Source organism: Garra rufa, chromosome 8 (genome assembly GCF_049309525.1).
Source record: "Garra rufa chromosome 8, GarRuf1.0, whole genome shotgun sequence".
Lineage (NCBI taxonomy): Eukaryota > Metazoa > Chordata > Actinopteri > Cypriniformes > Cyprinidae > Garra > Garra rufa.
This window is the reverse complement of record NC_133368.1, coordinates 13,764,670-13,791,978: the sequence shown is the minus strand read 5'-3', so window position 1 is coordinate 13,791,978 and position 27,309 is coordinate 13,764,670. Positions and strand designations below refer to the sequence as shown.

The window sequence follows — 27,309 nt, the reverse complement described above, 5'->3', positions numbered from 1 at the left end:
TGTGTGTGTCTTTGTTGTTTGGTTTAGGGTGGCTAGCAACAGCCCATATATCCAGGCATGAAATCTCTTTTCAAGTGCAGAATATAGATGTGACAATTGTTTATAGTTATTTGCTCTTTCATGACTGAAATGTAAGAAATGATTCCCTTTTTTAGTCTTATTTTTAATGTCTTTTTTTAGAAACATGGAATAGCTCATCCCAAAATGAAAATTATGTCATTAAAAAAAATAGCTAAATGTTTACACTGCTTGATTCGATAAAATGAAAGTGAACTGGGACTGGAGCTATGCAAGATAGTTTCCGCCACTGACTAAAAAATAAAAAATGATCATTTTGACTTTTTATCTCACAATTCTGACCTTTTTTCTCAGAATTAAGTCATACAAACCTGCAATTGCAAGAAAAAGATACAAACTTGCAATTCTGAGAAATGAAGAACTTTTTTTTCTAAGAGTTGCATGATATGAACTCACAATTGTGAGTTATAAAGTCAGAATTGTGAGATATAAAGTCAGAATCGAGTTCATATCTCGCAATTCTGACTTTATAACATGCAATTCTGAATTTTTTTCTTAGAACTGTGATTCTGACGTTGTATCTTGCGATTCTGACTTTATATCCCACAATTTTGACTTTATATCCTACCATTCTGACCTTATATCTTGCGATTCTGGCTTTATATCTTGCTATTCTGAATTTATATCCCACAATTCTTACTTTACATCTTGCAATACTGACTTTATATCCTACAATTCTGACTTAATATTTTGCGATTCTGACGTTATATCTTGCGGTTCTGACTTTATATCCCACAATTCTGACTTTATGTCTTGCAATTCTGACTTTGTATCTCACAATTCTGACTTTGTATCATGAGATTCTGACTTTATATCCTGCAATTCTGACCTTATGTCCTGTGATTCTGACGTTATATATTGCGATTCTGACTTTATATTCCACACTTTTGACTTTATATCCTACCATTCTGACCTTATATCTTGCGATTCTGACTTTATATTTCGCGATTCTGACTTTATATCATGAGATTCTGACTTTATATCCCACAATTTTGACCTTATATCCCGCAATTCTGACTATATATCTTGCAATTCTGACATTATATCCCACAATTCTGAATTTATATCTCACAATTATGACTTTATATCTTACAATTATGACTATATCTTGTGATTCTGACTTTATATCCCACAATTCTGACTTTATGTCCTGCAATTTTAACCTTGTTTCTTTCAAATATATTTCGCAATTTAGATTTTTTTTATTAAATAAGTCAGAATTGTGAGATAAAAAGTCAAATAGCTTTTTACATTTTTTATTTAGTGGCGGAAATGGGCTTCCATATGCTGATAATATCAAAAAAAAAAAAAAAAAACCATAAACCTAATCAGAAAATCAGAAAAATTTTATGTTTTCCAAGTGTTCTGTAGTTACAAAATAGCTTTGTGTGAGAAATAGACAGAAATTGTTATTGTTATTTAAAGAAAAGCTTACTCTCTGACATTTCTTTAAAAATTTGTGTCGACATTTGTCATAATGAATTTCATTAATTTTTATTGTTATTTTTAACAAGTATTTCTCTTTGGGTTTTCCCTTTCTTACAGTTTAGGGGGGGGAATATTTTTTTCCGCTTTTCAGCTTTACTGTTACCAAAAACCAAAAAACAGTGAGTACTATAACAAAAGAAGAGGTTACGTGTCACAGTATCTCCCCCATCCCAGATCAGTGGCATCTCTTCTGGTGATTTTGTTCACACATAAGGGTCAATATTTAGACTGCTCATGTGTTTCCTAACAGCCCCCTCAGGGCTCTCTCCCTCACTGGATGCTATATGACAAGCTCAATCTATATTCCTTGTGTATGTTTAATTTTAGAATGGCTCTGCATAAATATTTTATGATAGTTGCGGTGGCTTGTGGAAAAGTGAACGTCTGTCTGGGCCCCCGCTCTATATTTTTGGTTTGGCTTTGAAACAGGAAATTAGTCCTACATTTTAAATCAGCTTTGCAGCAGAGATGTCTCTCCATTGTGGGGTTTGTCTTTGTCATTTCCTAAGCTGGCTGACAGACCACCACACTTTCTCCCATGATCCTTTAGAGAAAACCTAAGAATCCTTTGTGTCCTGAAACAGACATTCGACTATCCTTGTGAAAAAGTACACTTTTAAAAAAGAGGACTTCTTACAGAAATAATATATTTAACAGCAATACAAATACTGTGTGAACTGAATGTTTAATTAAACGAAAATGTATTATAGTTTAAATTTATAGTAAATGCAATTAGCTGAACTTCACGGTAATTACCTCAGACCAAAGAAGAAAACGGCACACAATTTGTGCTGGAAAGTTCTATTACCAGTATTGTACTCATGCACTAGGGCTGAACAAATCTAAGTAGTTAAGCTATTTCTTATGTAAGCAAGATCAGTTATTAACAAAGCCTGTTTCTGTTACTCAAATCTCAAATCTACCTTTTTATGTAACCAATTAAAGCTCATTACAATCAAGACCTCATTAAGGCTGGCACATCTCCTAAAAATCTTCTAATTGTCACATTGAGGCATCTTCTGAAGCATTGCGTCCAGATCTGACTAGTAACAATCGTTTGGAAGCAGGAATGTGATTGGTTGGTTGTCAGCCAACTGTGGAGGGACATTTTTTTGCTTAGCAACTGGACAGAGCTACTTGTAGCATTTATGGCTCTGTTGTCTTTGCACATAGTTGAGCTTTTGTGAAGCCGTACTGTTGAGATCACACACGCTATCAGGACAATGTATCAGCGGTTCTGGATAGGCCTTGCGTTTTAGCTCTTATGAACCAGAGTCTCTCATTTCGTTTGATGCTGCAGACTGTCTTACTGTCCTTACACAACTTTTCCATTCGTAAGCTTTTGTTGAGTTAAGCAGGATTGGAGGTTTTGAGGTGGAGTGTTTCCCAGAACTAGAGCCAAATGAAGTAAGCATGTCCTGTTCAGTCCTCACCGGACCCAAAACTGATAGAAACAACAGGGCTTTTATAATAAACTGTATTATAATGTTATTACCATGCAGTTATTGGAAAGACCTAAAGCAGTTATGATAGACTTAATAACAGAGGAAACAAATTTTATAAGATGTGTTTCTTTTTTTTATAAGAAATCTTTCATTCACAAATATGTGGTATTTGAGCTGTAAAGCTGTCTAAATTGTGATTTTTAGGGGTGAAACTGCTGTTCTAAATACTGTAGTTGAACCCATGTTAAGTCATGTGTCTATACACTATCAGGCAAGTTTGAGGTTGGTAATATTTAGGGGTTCAAGCGCGTACCCAACCGTGCAGACCAAGCCATAAGTCGTAGAGACTTGAAACTTGGAGGAATGGTAGTACTCACACTGCCTACAACGTGACCAAGGCTTGCCCCAATCGGCCTGACGGGGGTGCTACAGCGAACAAAAGTAGTCCTAACTCCTAAATTGTCACTCACAGGTTCAAGTGTCTTATCTGGTTGGAATACTCAGATTTAATCGATTTTTATTTTTTTTTTCAAAATCTACTTTTGCAAACTAGTCCTAGGTTTTACACCTGATCAGAACCAATCCAGTGCAGAAAGATTCTCTGGAGAGTGAATGTCGATAATTATCAAAAAAAAAAAAAAAAAAAAGTTGAAATTTTGACTCACTGTCGCAATTGGCCAAAACTTTAAAAGGGGCAAGGCCATTTCTAGTAAAATGCCTACTTGAATGGAATAAGATATCTTCACCAAACTCAGAACACTTATGTAGAATCTGAGGCCAAAGGAAGAAAATTGCAGAGCTTGGCCACTTTTAGAGGGAAAAAAACGTCTCGGGTTACTACTGTAACCTTAGTTCCCTGAGGGAACGAGACGCCGCGTCAGGAACGCTATGGGGAACGCCATTGGCGGGCCGCACTCTGAATCATGTCTTGCAACGAATGAACGACGGGGGTGACGTCACAGGCGCGGTGACGTCACCGACCAGGAACTATAAAGCACGTGCGTTTGAAGCCCGCGGCAGCTCTAGCATGAAGCGAGCGCCGCAGGGGGCGGGAATTATGGTCCGAGACGCGGCGTCTCGTTCCCTCAGGGAACTAAGGTTACAGTAGTAACCCGAGACGTTCCCTTCCGGGAACTCGAGCCGCGTCAGGAACGCTATGGGGAACGAGACTACCTACGCCCCCATAATTTCCGAGCCCTGCGCAGTGTCTGCTCAACCAGGGTGGAAAGGAAGAGCCCTTGTCTAGCATTACGCGGACAAAAAAGGCCCTGTAATCCTCGGCCCTCGGGCACACGAGGAATGGTAGTCTTCCTCTGTCTGGTCGCCAGCCAGAGCGAGAGGTACTCCGCGGCCCTCAGGCACACGCAGAGTCTTAGTCCTTTGTCTGGGAGTCAGCCAGAACAAGAGGGACCGAATGACCACTGTCTAGCACTCGGCGGACAGATGGTGTGTATAGTCCCCGGTCCGTAGACCCACGAGGACTGTGAGCTTGACCTCCAGGCTCCTCGGCCCTCGGGCACACGAGGAGTGGGTGATCCTTTGCCTGGGGGTGCAGCCAGAGCAAGAGGGATCCAAGGCTCGGCCTGTACTACGCCAGGACGCGAGAGATAAGGCCATTGTCGGCATTCCGCAGACAAGAGGGCACTGCGATCCCCGGCCCTCGGGCTCACGGGGAAGACAGTAGGGGCCTCTGCCTGGTAGCCAGCCAGTGCATGAGGCACTCCTCGGCCTTGTTCTAAGGCAGACGAGGAGTCTTAGTCCTTGGTCAAGGTAGTTTCCGGAACCAGAGGGACCGCATTACACTCGGTCTGATAGCATACTGCGTCAGAACACGAGGACAAGTAAGCCATTGTCTAGCATTCCGCGGACAAGAGGGCTGTAAAGTTCTCGGCCCGCAGGCACACGAGAAAGGGACCTCCGCCTGGTTCGCCAGTCAGTGCAGGAGGCACCCCTCGGCCCTCGGGCACACGAGGGGTCTTAGTCCTTTGTCTGGGGATTCAGCCATGACAAGAGGGACTGAAAGCTCGGTCTGTTAATAATGTCAGAATGCGAGAGTAAGAGCCTTTGTCTAGTTTTCCACGGACAACAGGCTAAATATTTCTTTGTTTGATTGCAGATCTCTTTAGTTTGGCGAAACTCACTTCTCTTCTTTCCGCAGAAAGATGCGCCTTGAGAAGTCTTCTCCTGGCTAGGGAGGTGGCTGACTCTCTAGGCCTAGCGCACTAGGCCGAGAGCACAGCAGAGCCTGGAGCGGCTCTGAGGTCAAGCTCATAGTACCTGACGAATGTCAGGGGCGATAGGACCAACCCGCAGTTCCTGGAAGCGGAGCTTCTGGAGAATGGAGGCTTCACAGAAGACTCTCTAAAATGAGAGGAAATCTCAACGCTCAATCCAACAGCTCTTAAGAGTGGAGGTCTCAGATAACCCTTCCGTGAGGGGAGACCTAGCTACACTCACGCTTTTTTTTTTTTTTTTTTTTTTTTTAGTACTAGAAGCGGAGCTTCTGGAGAACGGAGGCTTCATAGAGGACTCTCTAAAATGAGAGGAAATCTCAACGCTCAATCCAACTGCTCTTAAGAGTGGAGGTCTCAAATAACCCTTCCGTGAGGGGAGACCTAGCTACACTCACGCTAGGAAGTACTGGAAGCGGAGCTTCTGGGGAACGGAGGCTTCAAAAACGACTCTCTATAGTGAGAGGAGGCCTGATAACGCTCAACCCTATGAGACCTGCGCTTGTAAGTACAGAAGCGGAGCCTCTGGAGAACGGAGGCTTCATAGAAGACTCTCTAAGATGAGAGGAAGCCTGGCAACGCTCGATCCATCAGCTCTTAAGAGTGGAGGTCTCAAGTAACCCTTCCGTGAGGGGAGACCTAGCTACACTCACGCTTGGCTGCACAGCGATCGGGAGAATGTGTAAAGACGCAGCCTCGGCAACGTCTGTACTATGGCGTCCAGTCCGGTCAGACCTGGAGGCACTAGGGAGAACCAGAGAGAACCTTGCGATATCTATCGAGTCGCAGAGGTCCCATCCTCTGAGTCTGTATGCTTAGAATTTTCCATGCTTCATTACTTCCCGATGAAGCCTTAATCTCCCGACCGTGGAGGAAACGTGCGACCAGGGGGCTCTGCCCACTGAGAGGCCACCTAGAGGGGCGTGGTAGGCACTCGTAGCCGCCACGTAACCCCTCCAGGTGGAGTGAGCTAGCCCTGCGGAAAGGCGAGACTGTAGGAACTCCAGAACTGTACCAACCGGGCAGTTGACTGGGTCTAAGTGGCGCTCGCGGCACCATCTCGCAAACAAGTTCCACTTGAGGCCATACAGTTTCCTCATAGAGGGAGCTCTGGATTGAAGAAGGGTCTCAACCACCTCAGTAGGGAGACCCACTCCTCTAGGTTGTGCCTCCTCAGGGGTCACACCCCCCGGGAGCAGAGCGATCGGGGAAAAGGCGTACAGACGCAGCCTCGGCCACGTCTGTGCCATGGCGTCCAGCCCCAGTGGAGCTGGAGGCACTAGAGAGTGCCAGAGGGGACAGTGCGATGTCTCTTGAGTCACAAACAGGTCCACCTGTGCCTGGCCAAAAACTCTCCATATCTGCTCCACCACCTCTGGGTGGAGCATCCATTCCCCGGGCCTCGGCCCCTGCCTCGACAGGACGTCTGCTCCCACATTCAGATGTCCAGGAATGTGGACTGCTCTCAGGGAGAGGAGTTTTCCTTGAGACCACAGGAGGATCCGATACGCCAGCTTGAATAAGGGGCGTGAGCGGATTCCTCCTTGATGGTTTATGTAATAACTACCGCTGTGCTGTCTGTACGAACAAGGACATGACGGTTTCTTAGGTCTGGTAGAAAACTCCTGAGGGCCTGGAACACCGCCAGCATCTCTAGGCAATTTATGTGCCATGAGTGATGGTGCGGGCTCCACAGGCCTTGGGCTGAGCGGCCACACATGACCGCTCCCCATCCGGTAAGGGACGCGTCTGTCGCTAGTGTGACACGGCGGCATGGCATCCCTAAGACCGGTCCCTGAGAGAGAAACCAGGGTTTCTTCCACATGACCAGGGCACGTAGGCAGCGCCGCGTGACACTGATCTTGCGGAGCGGGTTTCCCCTCGGGGAGAACCCCCTGGTTTTGAGCCACCACTGTAGTGGTCTCATATGCAGCAGTCCAAAAGGTATTACGTTGGAGGCGGCTGCCATAAGACCTAACAGTACTTGGAACTGTTTGACAGTGAGTGACTGGCCTAGCTTGACCGCATTTACTGCAGTAAGTATGGACTCTATCCGAGCAGGTGACAACCGTGCCCGCATCGTGGATGAATCCCATACCACGCCCAGATAAGTAGTCCTCTGTAATGGAGAGAGGACGCTCTTCTTGGCGTTGAGTCTCAACCCTAACTTCTGCATGTGAGCGAGAACAACACCTCGATGCTGAACCGCTAACTGCTCCGAGCTGGCTAGGATCAGCCAGTCGTCTATGTAATTGAGTATGCGGATGCCCTGGAGTCGCAGTGGAGCCAGCGCAGCATCCACACACTTCGTAAAAGTTCTGGGTGAGAGAGCTAGGCCGAACGGAAGAACCCTGTATTGGTACGCTTCGCCCCTGAAAGCGAACCTGAGGAACTTCCTGTGCTGAAGAAGGATGGAGACGTGAAAATAAGCGTCTTTTAGATCTATCGTGACGAACCAGTCCTCGGACCTGATTTGATACACGACCTGTCTGACAGTAAGCATCTTGAACTTCAGTTTTCTGACTGAGCGGTTTAGAAGCCTGAGATCTAAGATGGGCCGAAGCCCCCCATCCTTCTTCGGAACAATGAAGTAACGGCTGTAGAACCCGGATTCCCTGTCTTGAGGAGGGACCACCTCGATGGCCTCCTTCCTCAAAAGAGTATCTACTTCTTGTTCCATTACCAGACCCTGCTCGGGGCTTACTAATGTTGGAAATACCCCGCTGAAAGGTGGCGGCTTGGAGCCGAACTGGAAAGCATAACCTTTCTCTACAGTACGCAGGACCCACTTTGAAATATTTGGCAGTAGTTTCCACGCTGCCAGAAAATTTACTAAGGGTACCAGCCTCTCGAGACTGGTGTCTGGATTTACTCGAGGAACTAACCCGGAGACCTGTAACAGTGAACTGGCAGGACGCTCCTGAGCTAGCTCCTCTGAGGACCCCCGTGGGGGTTGCGAACTCTCCAGGGCCGCTACGTTTTCGGGCGGAACAGCTAGAGGATGTTCGCGGGAGATTGCCGCGCCTTGTAATACTGGCAGGGTTAACTGACAGATCTCCTGAGGGCCCCGAGGGGGTTGGAACCCGCACCTAAGGGTACGGTGCAAACCCCCCCGCGAGGGGCTGCCCTCAACGGCCCTGAATCACAACCCTCAGGGCCGTATAGCCGAGGACTTCCTGGGTTGGGGGACGACCCTCAGGTCGAACCCCTTTTTTGGAAGCCCCCGACTTAGAGCGTTGCTTTCCGGGCCCTCTAGGCATAGCCGGAGGGACGCGGGTGGCAACGCTCTGTTTCTGCGCCTCTAAAGTAGAGAGCTGGTACACGGCTGGGGTTTTATTTCCCGTCAAAAGACCCCAGCACGTGTATCTTTGCTGATCAAGCCTGAAGTTTTCTTTAGGCGGCTTGGAGAGCAAAGACGGAGCCTTCAAGAATGATGCCTAGACCGGGGAACAGAAGCTGATAGCGTCTGTTCGATCCGCGGCGTCATCTTTACCGTTTGGAAGTGCTGACTTAGTCCGCAGGAAGCAGAACGTTTGCTTTTCTGCGGCTCATATTTGCTTATTTAGCTAATGCACAGTCAGCACAACCACCAGCTCATCATACTGAGGCGATCAGGGGGGGGCGGTTGAATACTTTTGACAACGTACTTCACATCAACCTCCTTGGAGGAAGATATGGAAGCGTTGAAAACCTTTCCTGGAGGGAAGTAACCGCATTGCGGGCTTCCATATCCAGAAAAAAGGTTTACCGATCCACCAGATAGGAGAGGAGATAGGGTATTTTTAAACACCCGTCTCCCGTCCCTCTAATAGATCGAGCCGCGATCCCAACGAGTGCAGCTACCGCTCCGCCTGGGCGGAAGCGGGGCCAGACCCGCGAGAAACGCTGGCGAAGGCTCCCTCCTCGAAGAGAGCCTTCCGTGGAGCACCCGCAGTGGAGATTTTTACGCTCACACTGTGGACAGCCAGCCTTTTCGAGGGCTGACTGTGCGTGCTCTACACTCAAGCAGACCGCACATAGACTTTGTGTATCCCCACCAACAATGAAGCATTGGCAGGAAGGAACACACTATCTATGCGGCTGCTAGTACCGCCTAGTTTCGTAACACTTCTTTCCCCCATGGTTGCATTTTAAAGGTCATACTACTCAAATAAAAGCCGTGCAAACTGGCACGAAAAAACAGCAGTATGACCGGGACAGACACAGAGCGCTCTCGCTGAATGACAAAAGCTGCCGCGGGCTTCAAACGCACGTGCTTTATAGTTCCTGGTCGGTGACGTCACCGCGCCTGTGACGTCACCCCCGTCGTTCATTCGTTGCAAGACATGATTCAGAGTGCGGCCCGCCAATGGCGTTCCCCATAGCGTTCCTGACGCGGCTCGAGTTCCCGGAAGGGAACATAAACATGTCTATAACTGCATAACTATTTGTCCTTTCAAAATGAAAATCAGTGTGCACGGTCTTGGTCTAAAGTGCCACAAGTGTCTATAAGGACATTTGTGTATCTCAAAAAGCATAGCCGCCATTGGCCGACAAATTTAGAGCATCTGTTAGACAAGGTTAACGGAGGCAATTCGGAATGAAACTCTGTGAGCCTGTTTGACTCACGGCCCCAAAGGTCTGAAAGAAATTTAAAAGGAATTGGCCACTGGGGGCGATATCGCATTTTTCAAGGGCTAAACAATTGTGCGTTGTGTGGTTTATCATATTATCATATGAAAGACCTCCTCATTCTGAACTTTGCCTCTAGAAACAATGCTGTCGATTGAATTATTTGTTAAATGATTGAGAAGATGTCAAAATAAACTACTTTTGTGAGCTAAACCTAGGTTATCTGGACAAAAAAAAAAAAAAAAAAAACACTGCAGTACAATTCTCTGGACTCTCTAGGTCAATAATTATCAAAAATGTTGAAATTTACCCTTTTGGGATGCTATAACGAGGTATTTTAGAAAAGGGTCCTGTCCAGATATCTAAAGGAAAACTCTAAATGAAACCTGGTGAGCACATGAGACAGGAGATTCTAAACATGCATGCACAGTTTTAAGGAGATCAGACCACAGCTGGCACTATAACAGTTAAAAAGGACTCAAAAATATTGTATTTCTATAGTAAATGACCTGGACTTGCCAAAAATGTTGTTTTAATTAATGATTTAGGTGGGTCAGCCTTGCTAAATAATATGTAATGTCTTTTTCCTTATAAGCTTAAATGTCTTAAGCGTTGAACCCCGAAATTTGTTATTGGTTTTGAAATAAGTCTCTTATGTTTACTGCACTTAGAAAGAACAGATTTTTTTTGTAATAATTTAAAAGTCTTTACTGTCACTTTTGTACAATTTAATGCATCCAAACTCTATAGACCACTGTAAGTATACCACTGTAAACACTATTTTTTATGAAAAAGGCATACTTATTAAACTTATTAAAACATCCTTTTAATAATATTGTTAAACAAAAAAATCATTAAGAGACTATTTACAGAAAATTCTACTGATCCTAAACTAGCCCTACAGTTGGAAACGCCTGTGTTTGTAGGTCTGTGTGATCTTTGGTTAAATATGTGACCTCTCCTGAGCTGAGTTTGGTTGTTTAGGGATATTAGCCCTCATTGAGAAAAGCCCTAATGAATGCTCCACCATGTCAACACAGTCAGCTGAAGTTCCTTTCAATGATTCTGGGGGTTAAAGGTCAATATAAAGTGGTTGCCAGGCAAACGGTTTGGGAGGAGGTAAACAATTCTGTGTTGCTTACTTTGGCTTGCCAGAAAAAAGGATAATGGTTTACTACTTGTCTTAACCTGTGATAGATGTTCCCTCATGCCACAAAGAATAGATAGTTTGGTTTTATTTAGGTCTGAGGCATGACTATGCTGTTTTTAAATGTCCTTCATCTGTCACTCTGTTTGTTATAAATGAATCCTGAGGTATTTTAGCATTCATTGGAATCTTTTTGGTGTGATAGATGGAGGGGTCACTAGACCTCAGATCAGAGCATAAGCCTCTTTGATTTCTCATTTTTTGCTGCGGCAGCTACAGCTGATGGCTCTTATGTAATCGCAACGCTGTATGACTCATCAGTCTTAACCTTGTACAAGGTGAAGATTTCTTCACAGAAACTATGCTGATATTGAGCTCCCTGCAAATTAAGATTTAATCAAACTTCTTAAATGCAGGGGTTCTCAATATTATAAGTAGTTCATATTGACAAGTAGTTCTAAACTCAGTGGCAGGCTTAGTCCCACAGCCTCAGCTGAAACTTGTTTTGTAAATTACTCATACCGCCTGTGGCTGTCACAGCAGAGCAAACTTTGCTCCTGTGGGTTGCTGTAAGATTTGTGTTTCTCTTCAGCTCATGTCTGTCAGGTTTGATGAAGTATTGTGAATGTTACACTCTGTGCGTCAGCACTGGATCACCATGAGAACTCTGTTCGGAGCTCAGATGTGGTGTAAAGGGCCCATTGATCTCAAGGTGTTGTATTACCCAGACAGCAGAGAAGTCTGAAGTCAAGAGAAGATTTATGTTGCTATCTAAATGCGAGGACAGTGTTGAAATTGAATAGTGTCACTTCAGTGGTTTATCAATGTAAAATTTCTCACTGTAAGAGTATTTCCTTTTTCGTTTAAGTCTATTTCTGTGGGCCCAGTAGGTGAAACAGGGTTTTATTGCAAAGTTTAGTGACCTTTATTCTGCAATGCTGGTTTTGTATATTCTTAATGTACTGTAATTTCTTCTGTGCACAGTGGCCCCATGCTGAGTGCTTCATTTCAATTATTATAACTGCCCATTTGTTTTACACTGCAGTTAATGCTAATGGTTAAAATGTCAAGCATGGAAATTGAAGTAATGCTGAAGAGATGATGATATTCTGGTCTGTCCTGTGTGCAGGTGTAGATCCATCTCTGCAGATAGAACATAGGATCCAAACGTCGTCACAGGTGGCCCATCCAGGCTCCAAACCGAACAAGCCCCGGGTGGCAAACTCGAGGGATGAGCGCTTCAGATCAGGTAGGAACATTTTTATAGCACAACAGACACTGACTCTTGTAAAAAAGTAGACTTCAGCATAACCATAAGAGTAATTATCATGAAATGAATATACTTAAAAAATATATACTTAAGTGTGAACTGAATGTATTCTTTTCAGATATTTAGGCAAAATAAGAAAACTGTACACATCCTCATTCTGGTCAAAAGTTTTCACCCCCCTGTTTTTCCTTCTGAAGCATCAGTGAGCGCTTGAACCTTCTGTAATAGTTGCATATGAGTCCCACAGTTGTCCTCAGTGTGAAAAGATGGATCAAAAAATCATACAGTCATTGTTGGAAAGGGTTCAAATACACAAAAATGCTGAAAAAAAACAAAGAATTTGTGGGACCTGAAAGATTTTTCTGAAGAACAGCGAGCAGTTTAACTGTTCAGGACAAACAAGGGACTCATAGACAACTATCACTAAAATCAGTCAAGTTTATGTAAACTTTTGGACTGAGTCATTTGGGAATTCAACCATTATTTTCTCTTGTGGACTATACTGCACTCCAAAGGCAAAGCGCAGTAACTACACATTTGGTCAAAATTGAGTTAAAGGGGCTATATGTAACTTTTTTCCAAAAATAAACGTAACAATAGCCTTTTTATTTGACCATTTATGACTCAAACACCTCCTGATGAGCATACTGACACCTTGTCAGCTCACAGTGGGTGCACCTATAAGCCTGTATCCTATTTTTCCTATTTTCTGTCGGGTCGGATTTTACTGCAGATGTTACGTCAAGCGCGTTCATGTTAAACGTTTTAGATCGCTCTTGCCATCACCGCTAGTCAGCAATTAGCCTACAATATATGTATTTGACTGTTCTTACCTTTGTAAACATAATGTTGACTTCTTAGCAGCGGAGCGTGCGATGCAAAGCGAGCAGAAAGGAAGAGCAGTTCCGTTTTTTGGCCACAGGTGCCAGTCGTGAGTTCAAATTTCAAAAAAGTTACATATAGCCCCTTTAAGGCTTAAAATGGACTTTGTGACAACTGTTTTGTCTTGTGGAAACGTCTCCTGGTTCAGTTTTGTCCCGTTTCAGAGAAACTTTCAGAGAAACGAGAGTGTCAACATGTTTGACTAGCTGTTGTAAAAACTTTAAAGGCATTTTTCTGTTTCAGTGTTCTCGTAGTTACTGCACTTTGCCTTTGGAGGGCAGTATATGTAAACATCTTTTATGCAAAATGTCTTATTCAGGTCAGTACTAAATAAAAAATAACATTTTGTATGATCCCTCTTATTTTGGTAAAATAACATTTTGCAGATTCTGCAAGGTGTATGTAAACTTTTGACTTCAACTTTTAATTTGACATTACACAGTTCACTTTTTTAAAAGTGTATTTAATTGTGTTAAGAAAAAGTCACTCTCTTTAAGTACACTTACTGTAAGTTACCTCTATTAAGATTTGAAGTACACTACATGTGCACATACAGTACAGTTAAGCACACTTCTAGGGTATGTATCACTATTGCATGTTTGATTATACTGATTAACTTACATGTATACTAAATTAATGTGAATTATACATTAAAATCATGTTAAGGAAGCAGGCACCTTGGTGAAAAGGATGTTGCTATTATTTTGTTATTATGATATCTGTTCTGTCATATCTTATAGGCATTTGGGATTTGAAAATGTTCTTTCTCTGATGTCTGTCTCATCTAAAGTTGGCACTATCTGTGTCCCCACAGACCTTCACACAGAAGCAGTACAAGCAGCCTTGGCAAAGTATAAAGAGAGAAAGATGCCGATGCCCTCCAAGAGACGCTCTGTTCTAGTACAGTCTTCAGTTGAAGCATGCACTCCCCCAGGTAACATATACACCAGAGACACAGCTATCTATAGCCGATTTAAAACTTTCTACGAAGCCTATAGCAGAAATATTTTGGAAGCTTTTTTTACTTTATATTTTCATTTTTTAGCTGACAGCAGCTGACTACAGTTTGTGCATTTAGGTCCTTGATAGCATCAAGATGTTTTGATCTTCTGAGCCTTGAGCGAACAATGCATAGTTTTCGGAAAAATAGCCTCATTATTTACACAAAGAGAGCGGCTCCTGACCACTCAGTTCCCAGACCACCTTCCCACGCGCCTGCATATGGAGATGTTTAACAGTTTTCCAGCTTTATTGACCCACTGGTTGCATATTTAGCTAGTTGAGTTATCACATTAAAAACTGATTCCCTAAGAGGAATTAAAATAACTCAAATGGGACACTTGTTGACATACTGTACAGTAACAGTACAAAGCTTTAACATTAATGGGGATGGCTCAAAATGTTTGATTTTGTAAATTTTTATGTGAAATATTTGAGTTCAAATTGATGTTTGATGGCAAATTACAGTACAGTACAGTTTGGGACATTATTATGTCTTCTCTGAAACCCAGTAGGAATGGTGAGATTACTGGTGTATTTTTCTCAGTAGGTGAAACTTCCATTGGCCCTCCATTTAATCTTATTGCTGTCTTGAAGAAATAACGGATACATTAAAGGGTTAGTTCACCCAAAAATAAAAAAAATTAGCCTATGATTTACTCATCCTCAAGGCATCCTAGGTATTCCAGACGAATTCAATCAGAGTTAAATTAAAAAATGTCCAATGTTCCAAGCTTTATAATGACAGTGGGTGTGTGTTTTTGTTCAACAGTCCTTCAAGAAGTCCAATCAAGTGCATCCGCCCATAATAAAAAGTGCCTCACATGGCTCCAGGGGGGTGACTAAAGATATCCTGTAGCTAATAAATGTGTTTTTATATGAAAAATATCCGTATTTAAAACATTATTAAACTTTTCTCTAGCTGTTGAAGTGACGAGGAGAGAGCAAAACAAAACACCAGGCACAAATTAAAAGTAAAAAATGAGGATTTGTTAAGAAAAATGTTGAAGGGATTTCAGTATAAGCCAAGAGGAGACTGGTGTTTCATTGCTGAAGTAAGGAAACATTGCTTCCTTTACTCCTAAACAAACGTTGGTTCTCACCTGCGCATGCGCAACAAATACGTCCTACGTCATTTGTCCAAAACGGTTTGATGAAAGTGTTTATAATGTTTTAAATATGGATATTTTTTCTTACAAAAACACATTGATTCACTACAGGAGACTTTTATTAACCCCCGGAGCCGTGTAAGGCACTTTTTATTATGGATGGATGCACTTTATTGGACTTCTTTTAGACTGTTGAACAAAAACACCCATTCACTGCCAATTTTAAAGCTTGGAAGAGTCAGGACATTTTTTAATATAACTCAGATTGGATTCGTCTGTAAAAAGAAAGCCATATACAACTAGGATTTTATTTTTGGGTGAACTATCCTTTTAAATCATGAGAAAACTCTCAAAATAGATTTTAATGGCATTTATTGATAGGAAAAGTACTGTACAGTTTTATGCACAGGCCTAGATGTGCTACATTGGTGCTGCTGGCAGGAGCGAAGCCTTCTGCTGAAAAATGTTCAGATTTACAGATATTAGGATACATACTGCAAAGTAAAGTAGAAAGAACCTTGTAGTAGATTTAGACAGGTGGTGCTGGGGAGGAGGAGGGTTGAAGAAAACAGGACAGAAATAAATAAGGTTGCTTATATAGGAAAAAGAGATCAATTGGCTGTGTTGCCAGCTTGGAAGAACCAATCAGCTACTCTGAAGAGATTTATGACTGTTTTTTCATTCCTATTTGTGATTCATCTTTAGTGTTGTATATGCGTTGGTGATATTAAAGAGATAGTTCCACCCAAAAATGAAAATTCTGTCATTAATTACTCACCCTCATGTCGAGAGTTTTTTTGACTCTCAAAGCCGTGGATCCCATTGACTGCTATTATATGACTGACAGACTGCAACGGTTTGAGTTAAAAATCTTTGTTTGTGTTCTACTGAAGAAAAAAAGTCACTTACGTCTTGGATGCCCTGGGGGTAATTTTCATTTTTGGGTGAACAATCCCTTTCAAACAGTATATTTGGCCTTTCTCAGTTTATTCTGTCATGTCTGTTGATTTCTTCATGATTACACATTATTACATCCTGTGATCAGATAAGCTCATGTCTCTTCTCATATTTGTGTAACGTCTTTGCATTGTCCGTCAATACGGATTACATTGTCTGTCCCTGTTTGTTTAGCGTTAACGAGTTTCCGATTCTTGGTGTCCAGATACACTCTTCTGTCCTTCTTCGGGTCAGAATGATGAAGTCAGTAAAAGGTCAACAGGATTAAAGGTTCAAGGGTGGGGTCAGATCAGCATAACTGGCCCATTCAGGGTCACCCCCGGTGGGAATTGGTCATGGTCCGCTAATTCTTTTGTGCCCTGGACGCAGTAATGCACACGCACACATAAAGTGGCTAAGCTGTCTGATTGCCCCGGCGGAGATGATCTGATAACCCATCTGGCCTGTCAGATACCCCTCTTGCCCTATGCTTCATCACCTTTCACTTTGTTCTCGACACACCGAGGCCAGTTTTAAGGAAATAGTTCAGCCAAAAGTGAAAAAATGTCCTTTGTGTGTCTTCTAAATAGCTATTAATTGATATAAATTGCTATAAATGCTACAAAATCTTACCCTTCAGTCCTACTCCTCACAAATCTTATTTTCACCTCCATATAATCATACATTTCCTCTTGCGATCAGTCACGTGACATGCGAGAACCAGCGGAGTTGGGTATCACTGACATCAAACCTAGCAAACCTATAGCAACAGAGCAGCTTTATTACAGTGTGACTGATTTGATTTAACTTCTGTCTGGATCTGACCAGCTTGAAAAATGCTGTCTGACCCACTTTCTTGGCCGGTTTTGATGTTGTCTGTCATCTTATACTGTTGTGGATTCATTATCCTGCTAGCTCCTGGTCTGTTGTGTCCTGTGAAACTGTGCTGTGTTTGTCCTCTGGATGTGTTTCTGGTGGAGTGACTGATGGAGAAGGTTTAGAAGAATTATTTCTGTTTTAAAGGTCAGGTTTTCAGTGCAGCGGTTGTTAAAAGCACAATCTTTCTTCGTTCTGTCTTCTCTTGACACATCTACTCATTCCAGTTCATTTCTGTCTCATCCTTTCTCTCCTTGTCATTCTCGATGTCTCTCTCAAATCACTTCTCTTCTCCCATGACTCTATTTCATGCCTATTGTCTTTGTCTCTCTCCTTCTATCTTGCTCTTTCTGCAACTGTGTCAAGGTTACTCTAAGAGTGCCTGAGGACATGAAGTGAGAATAGAATTACAATAGTTTTCACAATAATGAGCCTAGTTTTTATAGGGTTCTTTTTGCGAGCTGCTTATAAATTATTAGATGTGCAGAAAGTTTAGCAATTCTCATCAGACTGAGCAATAATAATGAGATTTGCTTTTGCAAGATTTTTTTTTAAAGATATGTCTTGCTCACCAAGGCTACATTTATTTGATCAAAAATAAAGTAAAAACAATAATACTGTGAAATATAACCATTTACAATATTTGTTTTCTATGGAAGCCTATTTTTGCCAAGGTAAGTGCAACTTTTTATCTCACAATTCTGACTTTTTTGTGAGTTATAGTCAAAACTGTGAGAATAAAGTCAGAATTGCAATATATAAAGTCACAATTTTGACTTTTTTCTCAGAATTGTGAGATAGAAACGCGCAATTGTGACTTAAAAAGTCAAAATTGTGAAATATCGCAATCACAAATAAAGTCAGAATTGGAAGATATAGTGACATTTTTTACTTTTTTCTCATAATTTTGAGTTTAAATCATGCAATTCTGAGAAAAAAGACAGAATTGTGACTTTATATTTTGAAATTCTGACTTTATATAACTTTTTTCTTAGAATTGTAAGGTAAACTCAAATATAAAGTCAAAATTGTGAGATATCGCAATTGCGAATAAAGTCAGAATTTCAGAATTTCAAGATTCAAGACTCAAAATTTAATTTAAAGTCACAATTCAGACTTTTTTTCTCAGAATTGTGAGTTTATATCATGCAATTCTGAGAAAAAAAAAGTCAGAATTGTGACTTTATATCTTGCAATTCTGACTTTTTTTTTATAAAGTCAGAATTGCAAGATGTAAAGTCACAATTCTGCCTTTTTTTCTCAGAATTGCAGGACATAAACTCGAAATACTGAGAAAAAAAGGCAGAATTGTGACTTTAAATTAAATGCAATTCTGAGAAAAAAGGCAGAATTGTGACTTTATATTTTGAAATTCTGACTTTATATAACTTTTTTCTTAGAATTGTAAGGTAAACTCAAATATAAAGTCAAAATTGTGAGATATCGCAATTGCTAATAAAGTCAGAATTTCAAGATGTAAAGTCACAATTCTGCATTTTTTTCTCAGAATTGCAGGACATAAACTCGAAATACTGAGAAAAAAAGGCAGAACTGTGACTTTCAATTAAATTTTGAGTTTATATCACACAATTCTGAGAAAAAAAAAGTTGTGAGAAAATTGTGAGATATCGCAATTTCAAATAAAGACAGAATTGCAAAATTTAAAGTCACAATTCTGCCTTTTTTTCTCAGTATTTCGAGTTTATGTCCTGCAATTCTGAGAAAAAAGTCAGAGTTGTGACTTTTTATTGACTTTATATAACTCAGAATTTTGAGTTTATATCACGATTCTGAGGAAAAAAAGTCAGAATTGTGACTTTATATTTTGAAGTTCTGACTTTATTTAACTTTTTTCTCAGAATTGTGAGAAACTCGCAATCGTGAGTTATAAAGTCAAAATTATGAGATATCGCAATTGTGAATAAAGTCAGAATTGCAAGATATAAAGTCAGAATTCTGACTTAAACACTTAAACAAATTAATGCATCTAATGCATAAAAATATGAATAAAAAAAATAATACAGACCTCACACATTTGAACCATGGTGTATTTTACTAAATTCTGAGTACATTTTGTATATATTGATATTTATATTGACTATTGATCATAGTCCACCTTGTTCTGTAAATTAGCATCAACGTCAGTCATTTCGGTTTCAAAACGTACGTTTCTTCTGGAACTAATGCTAAGCTTAAGTTTAATTTGTAATTTGGAGGTTTATTCAGGGTTCAGAACAGTTTTGTACTAATAATAACAGGTATCAGGCACTCTTGAGTGTAAGTAGATGATTTTCCTTCATAATAATACTGTTTTAAAGAGATACATTAGGCTAATGCCTTTCACATTTAATGCATGACTGTTTGTTGCTCAGAGTCTGTCTCCTAATTTGCTGGACACGCTCCATAGTAATTGCTCCCTGTGGGTGATTAATAGCATAATTAATGTTAAATGAATCTGCTACCACCTACAGGCTTCTTGTCAGTCAATCTCTCTCTCCTTTGTCTTTTTACGCTTTTGTTTTGTATTTTCTTTTCCCTATTAAATTCTCTGTGTTTAAGCCGTTTGATGATAAGAAATACAGTTAATATCAAAAAAGTAACTGCTGAAATGGGTTGAGCATTTTTACTGTAATGTGTTTGAGTGTTTTTAAATGAAAAAAGAATATTATTTGTAGTACTGTATGTAAGTTTTACTTCTACTTTTTGTAACATACACATAATTGGCACATTAAATTATGTGACTTGAGAAAGGAGATTACATTTAAAAGCAATAGGACTTAAAAAATACCTTGAAGTCTCAAATTAAGTACATTAACTAAAAAAAAACACCAGATCATTATTGGTAATTAGTGGTAATTGATCATGAAATCACTGGGTTCTTTTTCTCACTGTTGTTACACTTTTTAAATCCCAGCATAAGATGCTTTATGAGTGATGAAATACTACAGATGGTATGGTTATATGACATATTTTAATCATTAATTGGCGAACATCTGTTATTTTCTCTGGCATTGCATTTATAATGTATTTATAATAAGGAAAATGATGTAGTCATGTGTGTTACCATAACTGCAGGCCTCACATGCTTCGTTTCTGACCACATGAGCATTACATCATATGTATTTTCCAGCTTAACCCCCGGCAGTTCACTCATCAAAGTGATATTTTAGGCTGGACTGGGAACAAACGATTTTTCGCCTTTCTCTTCCATAATAATCATATATTAGTCCTTATAAAGTTTATTAAGGAGGCTTTGAATCGCTTTTATTTTAAAGACATTTTGCAGTACATTGGTTCCAGAAAGTATTTTTAAAGCTTTATTTAAAAAAATAATAAAGATTGTTCACTCTGAAATGATAAAACAATAAATATACCGATCAAAGTGATGATGAAAGGCAATATGACATTGGTTATGAACTCTTAGTGGATCATGCTGATAGTTAATGTGGAAACTTGGGGAGAACTGACTTCATACATCCACTAAAATTCACCAGTTCTAAGACACCGAGCAAAAAAGTTCATTTAAAATTTAAAAAAGAAGAGTAAAGAGTAAAAGAGTAAAGATGGCTACTATTTTGAATCTAATGAAATGACATTCAGATGTTTTTAAGCGTTGTTCAGGTGTCCTTTACTTTTTAAGGTCATAGTATGTTAGTATCATATCTTTATTTCTGACAGTGCGAGGTGAAGAAAGGCAGTTTTTCAGAAGTGTTAGATGAAGGGTAATAACTACAGTTATGTAATGCATTGATTGTTTGAGGTCTTCAGGCTCTGAAGAGATAATCAGACTCTGACATGTTATCCAACTATGTCAGTCTCTATGTAATGCCTTCTTTCATATTCGTGTATCGGTTATAATGTGAGAGGTTCAAGGATATGAATATAGATTCAAAACAAAACAAAAAATATGTTTTCAAGAGCTGTTGAATTTTGATCTCTATTATTTATAACAAATGTAATACAGTTGTTAGCTACAAACAGTTTGAAGAAATAGTAGTCAACATTTGAAGTTTTTTAATCCACTTCAAATGTTGACTACTGTATACTAGTTACTTTGAGCATTATTGTAGTGCTGTTTATATACTATTGAAGTATGCATTAATATTTTGAATTAGTAATATTATGTGGTTTTGTCATGTGTTTTAGTATTTTTTTAACAAAAGTTTACATACACCTTGCAAAATGTTAATTATTTTACCAAAATCATAGGGATTATGCAAATAGCAGTTTATTTTTTTATTTACAACTGACCTGAATAAGATATTTCACATAAAAGATGTTTACATAGTCCACAAGAGAAAATAATAGTTGAATTTATAAAAATGAGTCCCTTGTTTGTCCTGAACAATTAAACTGCCTGCTGTTCTTCAGAAAAATGCTCCAGGTCACACAAATTCTTTGTGGTTTTTTATTTTTATTTATTATTTTTTGTGTATTTGAACCCTTTTTGACAATCCATATTGTCACACGCAACTATTGCAGAAGAAAAAAACGATGCATTAAGAGATGGGGTTGAAAACTTTTGAACAGAATGAAGATGTGTACGTTTTTCTTATTTTGCCTAAACATCTTATTTTTTTCATTTAGTACAGCCCTTCAGAAGCTACAGACGATACTTACATGTTTCCCGAAAGACAAAATAAGTTACATTTACCCTGTTCTTTTAATTCCTGAAATCAAAGAAAAAAAAACTTGAAATAGTTGAAGTTGAAGAAAAAGTCAAAGAGGCAGAAGCCATGGAAGAAGTAGAAGAAACACATAATCAGAAACCATAGAAGAAATCGAAGATATAGAATTCAGATGAAAAGTTGAAGAAGTAGAAGTCGAAGAAAAAGTCAAAGACATAGAAGTATGAGAAAAATCTAGTCAGAAACCATAGATGATGTCGAAGAAGTAAAAGTAAAATCTAGGCAGAAACCATTAAAGGAAATCGACGAAGTATAAGTCAAAGAGGCAGAAACAATGAAAGTCGAACAAAAAGTGGAAGAAGTCAAAGAAAAAAAGTAGTAGTAGAAGTAGAAGATGCAGAAACCATAGAAGATGTCGAAGAAGTAGAAGTAGAAGAAAAACATAATCAGAAACCATAGAAGAAATCAAAGAAATAGGATTCAGTTGAAAAGTTGAAGAAGTAGAAGTCGAAGAAAAAGTCAAAGACATAGAAGTATGAGAAAAATCTAGTCAGAAACCATAGAATATGTCGAAGAAGTATAAGTCAAAGAGGCAGAAACCATGAATGTCGAACAAAAAGTGGAAGAAGTCAAAGAAAAAAGTAGTCAGTAGCATCAGTGAGCGTTTGAACCTCTGTAATTTTGTATGATCCCTCTTATTTTTATAAAATAATTAACATTTTGCAGATTCTGCGAGGTGTATGTAAACTTTTGACTTCAACTGTAGCCTACTTGGCTTTGTTAGATAATTAATTCCTTGTTTCTAAACATAATACAAAAGACCATTTTTAGGTTCATTTTATCTTGTATGACTTCAATTTCAAATATTTATCTGTTTCACAACTCACAAAACACATGACGCTAAGTCTTTTGCAGATATTAAAGTAAAACTGTTCCACCTAACCATCAGTCCTCTTGTTCTTGACCCTCCCAGACACCTCCTCCGCATCAGAAGACGAAGGTTCGCTGCGCCGGCAGGGACGGATCGCCTCCTCGTCTCCATACCAGGCACATCCCAGCGTAGAGCACTGGTTTAACAGAGTCATCCAGGGCTCCTCCACCTCATCGTCCGCATCCTCCACCTCATCCCACCCCGGAGGAAGATCCCACCACGCCACAAACGCCACCTCTGCTTCAGCCGCGACCGTACTGGCCGACCTCATGGCTCACACACAGCTAGGTCAGTACTCACCGCTCCAACTAACCTTTCTTAATGTCTTCAGAACAAACCTACCCGTAGGCTTCAACCGCTCTGTTTTTAGATACATGCCTTCAGAAACTCAAATGCAGGTTAGTGCCCTGCTGAAAAGACCAACATGTGTGCTGCTGAAAGAAATAGTCCACCTATAAATGAAAATTCTGTCATATTTACTCTCATGTGATTCCAAACCTGGCTGAATGACTATGGAACACAAAAGGAGATGTTTATCAGAATGTTCACGCAGCTCAATTCCATACAAGCTATATTTCAAGTCTTCCGAAGTTATACAGTAGCTTTGTGTGAGAAAAAGGTAAATAACAATTCAAATTTTAGTCTATTCCTGACTCAAAGCTGTCATATGAATTCCGCAGCCAGGATATTCCTATAAATTGTTTTGTTCTTCTCTTTTTTATGTTCTGTGGAGAAGAGAAATTCTTACAGTTTTGGATTTTGGGTAAATTACAACAGGTTTTGATTTCTGGGTGAACTATTCCATTAAATTATATTAACCAGCATTTCTTCATTAGTCAGCCTACACTACTGTTGAAAAGTTTGGAGTAGGAAAGATTTTGTTTGTTTGGATTGCAAAAAAATTAACACTTTCATTCAGAAAGGACACATTACATTGCTAAAAAGTGACAGTAAAGACATTGTAATGTTACAATATGACAATATATTGATGTATCACAGTATCACAATACACATTTCGAGAAAAATAGTAAGCAACACAACAGTTTTTAACATTGATAATAATAAGAAATGTTTCATAAGCAGCAAATCAGCATATTATAATGATTTCTGAAGGATCATGTGACACTGAAGACTGGAGTAATGCTGAAAATTCAGCTTTGCATCACAGAAATAAATTGCATTTTAAAATATATTCAACTAGATAATGATTATCTTAAATTGTAATATTATTTCACAGTATTGCTATTTTTACTGTATTTTTATCAAATAAATGAACCCTTGGTGAGCATGAAATATTTCAAAAACATAAAAAATCTTCCCAACCTCAAACTTTTAAACAGTATTGGATTTAGCAGGATGGCTGCAATTTTGTGCCAATCTCAGTCCTGGAGCTCTGATTTTGATAATCCTGTCTTACTCCTAAGTGCAAAATCATCAGCGTGCTTTGCAATGTTTCTGTTACAGCTCAGTGCCTTAAAAAAAAAAAAAGAACAGACGTTCATCTTTATAGTTGGCCATTTGCGCATGACTTACTTACACATTGCTTATGTTTAGAGCAGAGGGAGCACTTTACTGCTCTGCTGCTGCTCACGGCGATGATAAAATTGTGGTTCTTAATGTTCTGCCTTCATGCTTGCATGGTGCATGGTTGGTTTTTAACTTTTTTTTTGTGTGTGTGTGTGTGTGTGTGTGTGTGTGTGTGTGTGTGTGTGTGTGTGCTGTGCTGGCATACCTTTAGGGTGCTGAAGCCAATCTGTGCAGATAAAGCCAGCCCTGGCCTTGTTAGTTTGACAGGCAAACAAAAGATCTGAGTAGATTCCAGTACTGCTGTGAAATAATCATTTTTGGCAACCTTCACTATTAATGAATCCTGCGAAAGGAATATCTCATGCAGCAATCACTCTCATATCATTCCAAGCTTATGATGTTTGTTTTACTTTGGAAAAAAAGAGATGTTTTAAAGAATGTTCCTGCTGCTGTGTCCTATACAATGAAAGTAAATGGAGACCAAGCTTTAAAGAGGACAAAAAAAATACTATAAAAGTATCATAAAAGTAGTTCACACAGCTTATGTTTATACTTTTACCTCAACACAGGGCTATATTGCAACATTGTAAAAAATATATAATTGTAACACTAAAATACTGTAAAATTGGTTAATAGTAAGTTATCTTACTCTACCCTGCTGAAAAAAACAGCTAAAACCAGCCAAGGCTGGTCTTAGCTAGTTTAAGCTGGGACTCGCTGGTTTTAGCTGGTGGTCTCCCAGCCTGACCAGCTAAGACCAGCCTGACCAGCCTGGACAGGATGAGAAAGTGGCCACAACCCCTCTAAATCCAGCCTGCTGACCAGCTATGACCAGCTAAAACCAGCCAACCAGCCTAGGCTGCAACAGCTTTCTACTAAAATACTGTTGAATGATTAATTGTTTCTTCCTAGTTTTATGACACTGTGCACCATCCACAGTTGAGGTCAAAAGTTTACACCCCCCTTTCAGAATCTGCAAAATGTTAATTATTTTACCAAAATAAGAGGGATCATAAAAAATGCATGTTATTGTTTATTTAGTACTGACCTGAATAATTAAGTTCACGTAAAATATGTTTATATAGTCTGCAAAATAATAGTTCAAAAGTTTACATCCCCTTGATTCTTAATAATGCGTTCTTACCTGAATGATCCACATTGTGCTGTTTTTTTTTTCTTTAGTGAGAGTTGTTCATGAGTCCCTTGTTTGTCCTACAGGTAAACTGCCTGCTGTTTTTCAGAAAAATCCTTCAGGTTCCACAAATTCTTTGGTTTTCCTGCATTTTTCTGTATGGGAACCCTTTTCAACAATGACTGAATGATATTAAGATCCATCTTTTCACACTGAGGACAACTGAGGGACTCATATGCAACTTTTACAGAAGGTTTAAACGCTCTTGATGCTCTAGATGGTAAAACGATGCATTAAGAGTCGGGGGGTGAAAACATTTGAACAGAATGAGTATGTGTAAATTGTTCTTATTTTGCCTAAATATCATATTTTTTCATTTAGTACTGCCCTTCAGAAGCTACAGAAGATACTTACATGTTTCCCATAAGACAAAATAAGTCAAATTTACCCTGATCTTCAAATTCAAAAAGTTTTCACACCCCGGCTCTTAATGCATGGTTTTGTAAACTTTTGAACAATCGTTTTTATAAATTCAACTATTATTTTCTCTTGTGGACTAAATGTAAACATCTTTTACGTGAAATATCTTAATCAGGCCAGTAATAAATAAACAATAAAATGCATTTTGTATGATCCCTCTTATTTTGGACAAATAATTAACATTTTGCTGATTCTGAAGAAGAGATATAAACGTTTGACCTCAACTGTATATTTTAATATTTACCTGAGCTTGTGGAAAAGCGACTTTTGATGATCTTTCTTTCATCATGTGACTTGTCTTTACCACTTTACCACAACAGATTTTAGTAGTTTGGTGTATTAGTTTTTACAACAAAAGGTCTGGCAACCACAGTTGTCATTTTACTGTAAATATTACTTTTTAAAGTCATCTGAAATCATAAGTTGTTTTGTGTGAGGAACAGATTGGCCTTAAACCTCATTCATGATTGTAAATTTCCAAGACTGCAGAGTCGAATTGACTAGTTTTATGGTACATTTTTGCTCAGTTTTGATCATGATAGCCACTCACCGCTGTTTGCTTTCAATGTATGAACAGGAACTGAATGAAAAGTCTTATTATAGTTATATAAGTTTTGAATGCCATGAGAGTGAGTAACACCATGACTCCAGAACACATTCACTTTACCCAGCTGCTCTGCTCTTTACAGACTTCTGCATATAAACATTTGCATTCCCGTTATCTCTCCTTTTCTCTCGTCTCCTCCTCTTTCGTTCACCCTCTTTTTCTGCCTTTCTGCTCTTGAAGGCCACTATCATCAAGCTGGCCCTGGGCGCTGACTGTAAATAACCTCAGATTTCACACAGTGTCAGTGCCACTCTTTGGGTCCTCTGTTCTAAAGCAGCCTGCCAGACAAACCCAGCTGTAAGAGGGAAGATTAAATGCAAAACAGCTGCTTGTTTGTTAATAGTGTGGAAATCACTTATATATATGAGTATAAAGATAGTCTGTTGAGCGTTTAGAATAAGATGGACATCACAGAATTACGGGAAATGACAGAACTTAACTAGACATTGCACAATGTAAAGCAAAAAAAAATGTATATTTCATTTTATATTTTATATCATTCCCAGCTAATTTTGTTTCATGTATATCTATATGAAGTAGAATTTTGGACCATTGAGATTATACGGCAGCCAAATCCCGCCCAGATTCTTAAATATATAGTCAATATTACAATTTATCATGGGTTTCATCACAGAAGTTTCATCACAGAGTCCACCATGCATTATTATACTTTGACCTCCACTCACCTTTGACCCTTTGGCACCTCATGACAGACAACCACAGTGCACCCCCGGATGTGACAGGCCTGTCGGAGCGCTCGGTGCATGCGGAGCGTCCACAGGTGGCATCAGTGCGAGGGCTTCCACGCGGATACACAAACACCAGCGTCATGGAGACCGCCGATGGTGAGTCCCCTGAAGCTTCAGCCTGATGTCACTATGACAGCAGAGCATATTCCTGTCTTACATGTCTCTTTCCTATCAGAAAGAGCG

General features: G+C 39.7%; 1 protein-coding gene across 3 annotated transcripts in view; it reads left to right on the top strand.

Moving 5' to 3' along the window:
* Positions 1-27,309, top strand: part of dip2a (disco-interacting protein 2 homolog A) — a 177,042-nt gene that overhangs the window by 114,838 nt on the left and 34,895 nt on the right. For all 3 annotated transcript variants that reach the window (XM_073846361.1, XM_073846359.1, XM_073846360.1), the window contains exons 3-6: positions 12,130-12,249; positions 13,967-14,086; positions 22,674-22,919; positions 27,091-27,222. In XM_073846361.1, the coding sequence (XP_073702462.1) occupies positions 12,130-12,249; positions 13,967-14,086; positions 22,674-22,919; positions 27,091-27,222 (618 nt within the window). The remainder of the gene's footprint in view (positions 1-12,129; positions 12,250-13,966; positions 14,087-22,673; positions 22,920-27,090; positions 27,223-27,309) is intronic.